A 7880-nucleotide genomic window follows, 5' to 3' on the forward strand; every position below is an offset into this window, starting at 1 on the left:
GAGACCTGGAGAACACTAAGAGGAGGTTGTTCCTCTGAAAATAGCAGTGAAAGTAGAAATGATTACACATTTCAAGGCTCTAGTGCTAAGAAGTCAGAGGTAAAATTTGCTACATCTTCTTTCTGCGTGTCAAGTCCAACCATTTGCAGCCTGTTACACTAACTCATGCAGCTGCGTGTGTGCTTTGTAACAGTATTTATCATTTTTAATTGTACGTCTTTGATGTGTGAACCTGGAAAGATTCACACAGAGTGAAATTTGTTATTAGAAAGGAGGAGCATGACGAGGTGATTGGCTGGACAGGTGAGATGAAGAGTCTTCCAGTTTAAATGTATGCCCAGGCTTCATTTCAACCTGCACAGACTCATACAGAGAGAAAGTGGCTTTTAGAAAGTTTATTTGACAAATAATATTTGTCAAATAATATTTTGTCAAATATTATTTGACAAATTTGCATGTTCTCCCTGTGCATGCGTGGGTTTTCTCCGGGTACTCCGGTTTCCTCCCATAAAAACAGACTATTAGGTTAATTTTGCGGGGGCGGATCTAGAAAAATATTTATGGGGTGGCAAGAGGGGGGCAGAAATTTTTTCAGGGGTGGCTGTATATATATATATATATATATATATATATATATATATATATATATATATATATGTATATATATATATATATATATATATATATATATATATATATATATATATATATATATATATATATATATATATATATTATATACACGGTTCCCGGCCCCGGTCTTTCTGCATGGAGTTTGCATGTTCTCCCTGTGCATGCGTGGGTTTTCTCCGGGTACTCCGGTTTCCTCCCATAAAAACAGACTATTAGGTTAATTATCTTATGGTAAATTTGTTGCTATTAACACTTTCTTGTGTTTTTGTTGTTCTTTCCAATACAAAGTACCACTGGCTCACTACTTTTGCGTTTTGCAGTGTCTTTTTTCTCAACAGAACCACTAATGGGGAAGTTGCTATCCTTAACTTTGTTTATTCTCTGATTTATTTTTTATATTCAGAGTAGTCCTGACTCATTGCTTCTGTTCATATGTGTCTTTTTCTGGAGAAATCTATTAAAAGAGCTATTGCTGTTATCATCTTTGTCTATTTTCTTTGTATCTTTTTAATTGAAAGTTTCTCCTGAACACTGAAAAATTAATCCCAAAAAAGGAAATGAGGCACAGCTACTTTTTTTTTAATACAGTGTCTTGTCCAGCGATGTGAGACTCTGAAATGTTGTCTCAGAGGCCTGTCATGATAAGTTGCCCCAGAAGTTATTGCGCTAAACAATAACAAGGTTGTTTTGAGTCCATTTTCAAGTAACATAATAGTAATGGCATAATAATGCAAGAATATACTCCCAAATATCAATAAACTTTAAATTCTAAATGTCTAAAATAAATAAACAAAACAACAAAGTTATCCTTCAATAAAAGGGCTAGTTGAGACCAAAGCTTCAGACTGAAGACTTTTGTCATCCAGGTTTTGGTAGAAAGAGAGGGAGAGGAGAAAAGCAACAAATCATCCAAATGGAAATTACTGAGCTTGTTTTAATTTATTATGTGATTAATTGATTTATTTCTTATTGCGACAGAGATTAAACCCAACAGATTTACTTTCACAAGTGGAAACTTTTGGCTTTTGCTGCAACGCTCCACTTAATATACATATAAAAACCTTTATTCAAAACTGCTTTGGGTTTACTTGTATTCAGTTGTCAAAAAATTGTTTTTTGCTTGTCTGCCCTCATGCAGAGAGTATATAGGTCTAGGTCAGCAGCAGCTAGTCTGACTGACATGTCTAGGCTTCTCAGGAAAACTTCTTTAAAAAGCTCTTAGGCGAGTTATCAAAATGGATTCAATGAGTCGTAGGCATGCAACTTTCTAAAAAGGAGGCCTTCCTGCTAGAGGCAATTCACTTAATAGCAGATGTGGTGTAGTGAACTCAAAAACACATGTATATCCTCAGTCAAATATGTGTTTGCGTGTGACAGTCTAACTGCCTTTACTTGATAAGTAATTAAAAATCCAGTGCTGCCAAAGATTGCTGGAAGTTGCTGTGCTTGCTTGAAGACGCACTGGAGGGTGTTGTTTTCTGCTAAAAGGTTCAAGACAAACGTGATGAACTGTGCATGCATGCATGCAATGCAATCATTCTAACTTTGAAAGATGCAAAGAGCATGCACAAGAATGAATAAGAAGACAATATTAATACTACAGGAGAATTCGACTAGCATGTAGAATACAGTAAAAAAAGGGTCAAGTTTAGCCTTACAAAAAATGAAACAAATCAAACTGCATAAAAAGAGGTGATGTTTTTATTGTACCTATTGGTCCTAATAGATGGATCCATCATCAGTTCACTGAAAGGTTTTCACCTCAAATGTAGAGCATCAACAAACTGGGTGGTCTGGATTTTGAGCTCTGTTGGCCAGCGTCTATGCACTAACAGATAAAAGTTAATGATGTACTTTAAAAGCCTGTGGTTTTCGTTTTAATAGGCGTATTTAGAAGGTTTGGCCATTTCTGCAGATATCAAACTACTTAATTACATTCTCTTCAGATTAATCAGCGGGTTAGCATCGAAGGTCTACATCTAAAAAGCCTGATCAGGTTTTATATTCTGGTTTTGACATGCCAGGGGTCATGAGCATGTCAGAACCTATGTTGTTACATGACAAATAAGGTTGTTTAACATGAAACATCCTCCTTCCGGAGTTTCGCTCTGATATCCTTAACATCTCTGCATATCGGTGACTTTACACCTCTGGCCTTTACCTAATAAAGTAGCCACTCATTGTATGTAATGCATTTAAATATGACAAAACATTGCAACAGATGTTATCTTTTTTTGTGTGTAGTTTTAAAGCACACATACCAGGCCTACATCAGCAAAAATTAAGTAACTTAAGTAAAAGTACATTAGCAAGGTTGCTAGCTGCTATTAGCTAGCAACAGCAGCCATGTCTGATTTCTAAGCAATACTCTTGGTAGCCAGTATTGTGAGATAGTGGTGCTGTGATAGTTTCCTTCTTCAAGGCACAGTATTTTGCATTATTCCAAAAAATTCTCTGAAAATTGACTTTCCTCCAATTTTGAATACCAGAAAAGCTTGAGGGTCCCATCTCCTTTGACTGTTGTGTACCACTGACTGACGACTTGTTTCAAAATGAAACCAATATGAATGGTAGTCCAAGGCTGCACAATTATGGAGATTTTCCTGCCAGTTTTGTCAAAATACTAAAGCCTACATGCAGGTAATCGAATTAAATAAGAATATTTTAATATTATATGCTTCAAAAAAATGATGAAAGCGTCATATTAATTAGGGTTTTTGGAAGATAAAATTAGTCCTCTTTCCTTTTTACTGGAAAAGTTGGTTGAGTGGAGCTTCAAGGTTTCCAGTGTCATTTATTTATTCTTTATCAGAACAACACAAACATAATAAATATACAGTACATGTGCGTATTATTTTACATTCAAAAATGTATAGCTCATGGATGCAAATCTTTTGAGTTAAATACATTCAAATGCTAAAAAAACACTATGAATGAATCTGGTCATGCACATGTATATATACAAGAAGATATATCCTAATAAAACAATGTATTTATCATTACAGTTATTTTGTTTTGGCTTTTCAGGTGATGAGGAATGGAGTGTTTTCTCATTCAGCAACTCCTTTTTCCAAGCTATTAAAGTTTCCCCACCACTTATATATAAATACATTCTCAAGAAACAGTCCAATGCTAGTGTTATAGAGGAAAAGTTATGATTTTCCTACTTGCCAAAGCAACAAGAAAAAAACGGATCAAATAAACATAAATATTTTATATATAAACTGCTTCACTTATAGCTTTACCCAACCTCTTTTTCCTGCAGCAGCCAAACTCCTGTCTCATTCTACGTCATGTTCTTCCTCCTCGTCCTCTCCAGGCAGCTCTTTCTCTGGGAGCAGGCCGTAACTGTTGAGGAAAGCTTCAACGTCGGTTGCAAAGAACTCCTCGTTCATGTGCTGCGTGCAGGACAGGAAGTTCCCTATGAGCTCCCCAGCCTTGTACACCAGCAGCGTCGGTAAATACTCATCCGAAAAACGCTCGGCGGCACCGGATGAGACGGCATCAATCCTGCAGAACTTTACAGTGGGGTACTCTGTGGCCAAGCAGTCCAGGCAGCTGTTGAGCTGCTCGCATCCTTTCACCCCAACCTTGTAAATGTGAACAACCACCACTGTGCTGTGATGCTCCTTCTCGATGACTTCGAGGAAGGCCTCGCCACTGTCCAGGTCGTGAACACCTTCAAACTTGGGGCCAAAGCTGAGCTTGCTGTGCATCTCTTCCATGCATCGTCTCCTGTATTTCTTCAGACATCCTTCATCCTCCTCCTTGAGCAGTTCATACTCTTGGACACTCATCTAGAAAAAAAGGAGAAATTATGTAAGTTGATGGCATTGGTTGAGAAATAAGCTTCATTTCATTTTCTTTGCTTCTCTGTTCTCATCACCCTCCGTGATCCCAGTCACTGAGATCTACATCATGTTGGAACATGAAGGGCAGAAAAAATTCATCCAACTGCTGAACATATATTATACATCCTTCTTAAAATAACACAGTATACCAAATATTGATTCCAAGCAGTCTTTTGGGACTGTGATTTTGCACATAATGATATTGCATTCACGGCTAGTATTTTCTATTAAACACCTGCAAAAAAGTCACACACAAAATGAAATATCTGTGTTTAATGGGGAGTGTTTCTTAAATAAAAAACTTCCTATGCTGTCCCGTCTGGTTAAACGATTAGGGTTGTACCTTGCGGTTCAGGTTAGCTCTGGAATCATCTTTTGATTTATTGGGGGACGACATTTGCCTCAGAAGTTCCTTTTTGGCAGGAGGCAAATTCTCCCGGTCCATACTTTCCAACTTGAACCTCCTCCAGTCATTAATGACCCCCTTTGGACCTACAGAGAAAACAAAAATTTCAGCTCAGTGCACTGACCACCATCTACTTAATATCTCAGCTATTTACTTACTCTACTCAGACAAAAGGGAAATGCAGGAACTAACCCAATACAGAAAGCAGTATTTGTCTAATTAAAGCTTCTAGGAGCAGGAGCATTTTTATGGTTGAAATATTTCTAAATAAGGTCAAAGAGACATCAAGGCCAAAATCTGGATACATTTGAGCTAATGTTTGATGGGGTTTTTTTTTGGATCCCCACATTTAATTCTGAGATTTTAGATGAGATCTTAATGTAAACTTTTGTTAGAAAAGACCAAAAAGCATAAAAACGCAGTGATCCCCTCTAGGATGAAGGTTACAAACCCAGTTAAGCTTTGTAACTACACACCTGTGAATGCTTAGGAAATGTAAAAGTCCAGCATTTTTGTGCTTTTGTTGTCCTGTTGTCACTCCATTACAGTTGACTGACTGATTTTAACAGACTTTAAGTCAGCAGTTTTCCATTTCAGTGTTATACGGGCACGTTAGCAGCTCAATGTAAAGGGCATATAGGTGACTCTGATGTATGAGAGTGTAGGGTCTCTTGTTAAAAACTTCAAATAATGGAGAACAACTCATACTTTTCTTTTGCAATGAACTGAGCTTAATCTGAAGTTATTTATAGAGGATCTTGTCATTAATGCACAGTTTAGCAACATTTCATTTCCATCTGCAAGTACACTGCAAATGTGTACCTATCTCTCTGTATTTACCAATATTCTCTCAAAGAAAAATATGAAGGCTTTCCACACATTGATGAGATTATCGCAATATCACAACACAATGTGCTCTTAAATTTAAAATTGCAAAACTCCTTCGCCTAAATGTTGCATTATCAAAGAATCAACACCTAGGCTTAAGATTATTTAACTCTGGCAGATTTAGGTTTAAAGTAACATTTGAATTTGACTGCCATGTTTCCTTTGACTTGAAAAAATAATAATGTTGGATGGAGAACCAGTACGAATCCTAACCTGAATCTGGTAGAGAATTTGGGTTAAAGGCCGATGGCAAGTCGACTTTTTATGCACACTGAGCTCATGGACAAAAAATGTGTCAGAAATACCAGTGAAAACATCTAAAAAGGCCAGTTATTATATATGAGTCGAGATTTATTGCTTGAATGCCATTAAAGACATTTCTAGTGACAGGAGTAAGTAATTTTTGACATATATAAAATAAGTGAAGACAGTGACTGGATGGATGGACATAACTTTATATCTGAAGCTGTTAGGGTGTGAATCATTTTGAGCCAGACTGTTCATTTAAATCTAGGTTTTACATAGGCTTCCCATTGACTCGTGTCTCAATGAGTCTTTTGTGTGGCCTCAGGCAATGTAGAGATAATCTTGTCTTTCCAGGAAGTGGACTAATTAACCCAGTTACACAAGAAAAAGATTAGACCATCTGTTAAACGGTTTTCTCTTGTCCATTGGGTTTCCTTTCACCTGTCTTAATCCAGTGCCATTGTTAGCCAGTTTTCTCTGTAGGAACACAATGTTTCAACTGCTTTCCATTAAGTTTTTAGTTGAGTCAAAGATCCTTTTCACTTGACCTAACCACAGAAAGTCCAAAGTAGTGTTTTTTTTTTGTTTAAATGGCTCATCTGCTCACCTGTATGGGTCGCGGTCTCTTCCAAATCAATTACTCGGCCAGACATTGTTGTGGTCAGCTACCTGTACAAAAGAAATGTGATGTTGTTACTTTAATGCTTCATTTCCATTCACCAGAGTTGAAACTGTGCAGCTAGAGATGTAGACTCACTGGACAAAGCAAACAAAAAAAACCCCACAACTCTTTAATTTTAATTAAATTAATGCAGTTTAAGAGGATTACAGGACTGCAATCAGATCAGTGTTTTGCTTGCTGTTGGCTCTCAAAGCCACTGTTTGTGTAGGTATGCATCCAAATCAGATGCAAATTTGTGTTTCGTTTGCCATGCAATGCTGTGTCATTTCTGTGGCGTGACTTTTTAAGCCAGTTGATGGTGTGACTCATTTTAAGCCAATATCTGATTGGATTAGGTGGCCTTTTGTGAGGAGTTCTTTCTCCATGCTTGCAGTCACGATGCTGATCTGGTTTAATGATCTTTATGACCATCATCTTGCTCCCAGTTGACTAATGGGGAGCTTTTTCCCACGAGCAGCTGCAGCATTTTCAAATGAAATCGCGTTTAATTGTTTCAGTACAGAGTTAAAGGTTGATAACTAACTTTAGTAAGCAGCTGTGCTCTAATAAAGCACAGAGGGATGAGGAAACGACAGCTCCAAAGAAGGAATTGTTTGTTCTGTGACTGAAAAAAATGCATCTAATTTTGCAGCTTTCTGTTTGATGCCTTGTGTGATAACAGCAAAAACTCAAAACCGTCCAAATATCCACAAATATCCATTCAAATATCTGCTGTATGGGGAATAAAAGAAATAATTAAAGCACACTAATGTGTTATAAATCAACAACAATCTTCACGTATCCGCATTCTGTTGATTCTGCTGTATCAATAAAAGCTGTTTATCTTACCTTTCACTGCCTGATAAAGTCCTCCCTTTGTGTCAGCAGTTAACCATGCACTGCTGTTCTCTCGATCACTTGTTGGAGCTATCTGTTGCTGGACCGTGTGTGTTTTTTTTGTGTGCCTGCGTGTGTTGTTTCCAGCCAATGAGATAGGTCTATTGGAGATTTTAAAAAAAGACCCAATAGACCAAACAGAAATAGAGCATAGATCCTAAGAGGATTTCACTTCAGGAATTAGAAGCCTCTGCTAGATAAAGGCCCTCACTGTACACAATGAAGAGGAAGAATGACAAGGTTACACTTTGTAGACCAAAGCAAAACTTCATAACTTTCTCCTTTTAATCAGGATGTA

At 37.2% G+C, this 7880-nt stretch overlaps 1 protein-coding gene across 1 annotated transcript; it reads right to left on the reverse strand.

Annotated features, from left to right (window-relative positions):
* Positions 1-3407: 3407 nt before the first annotated feature.
* On the reverse strand, positions 3408-7645 carry pdcb (phosducin b). The gene is made up of 4 exons (XM_014980325.2): positions 7535-7645; positions 6632-6693; positions 4828-4976; positions 3408-4430 (listed from the first exon to the last, which is right to left on the reverse strand). Exons 2-4 carry the CDS (start codon positions 6675-6677, stop codon positions 3915-3917), a joined length of 711 nt encoding a protein of 236 aa, XP_014835811.1. The 5' UTR covers positions 6678-6693; positions 7535-7645; the 3' UTR covers positions 3408-3914.
* Positions 7646-7880: the final 235 nt, after the last annotated feature.

This window comes from Poecilia mexicana, unplaced genomic scaffold (assembly GCF_051168715.1).
Source record: "Poecilia mexicana isolate PSO_F unplaced genomic scaffold, ASM5116871v1 scaffold_15, whole genome shotgun sequence".
Taxonomy (NCBI): Eukaryota; Metazoa; Chordata; class Actinopteri; order Cyprinodontiformes; family Poeciliidae; genus Poecilia; species Poecilia mexicana.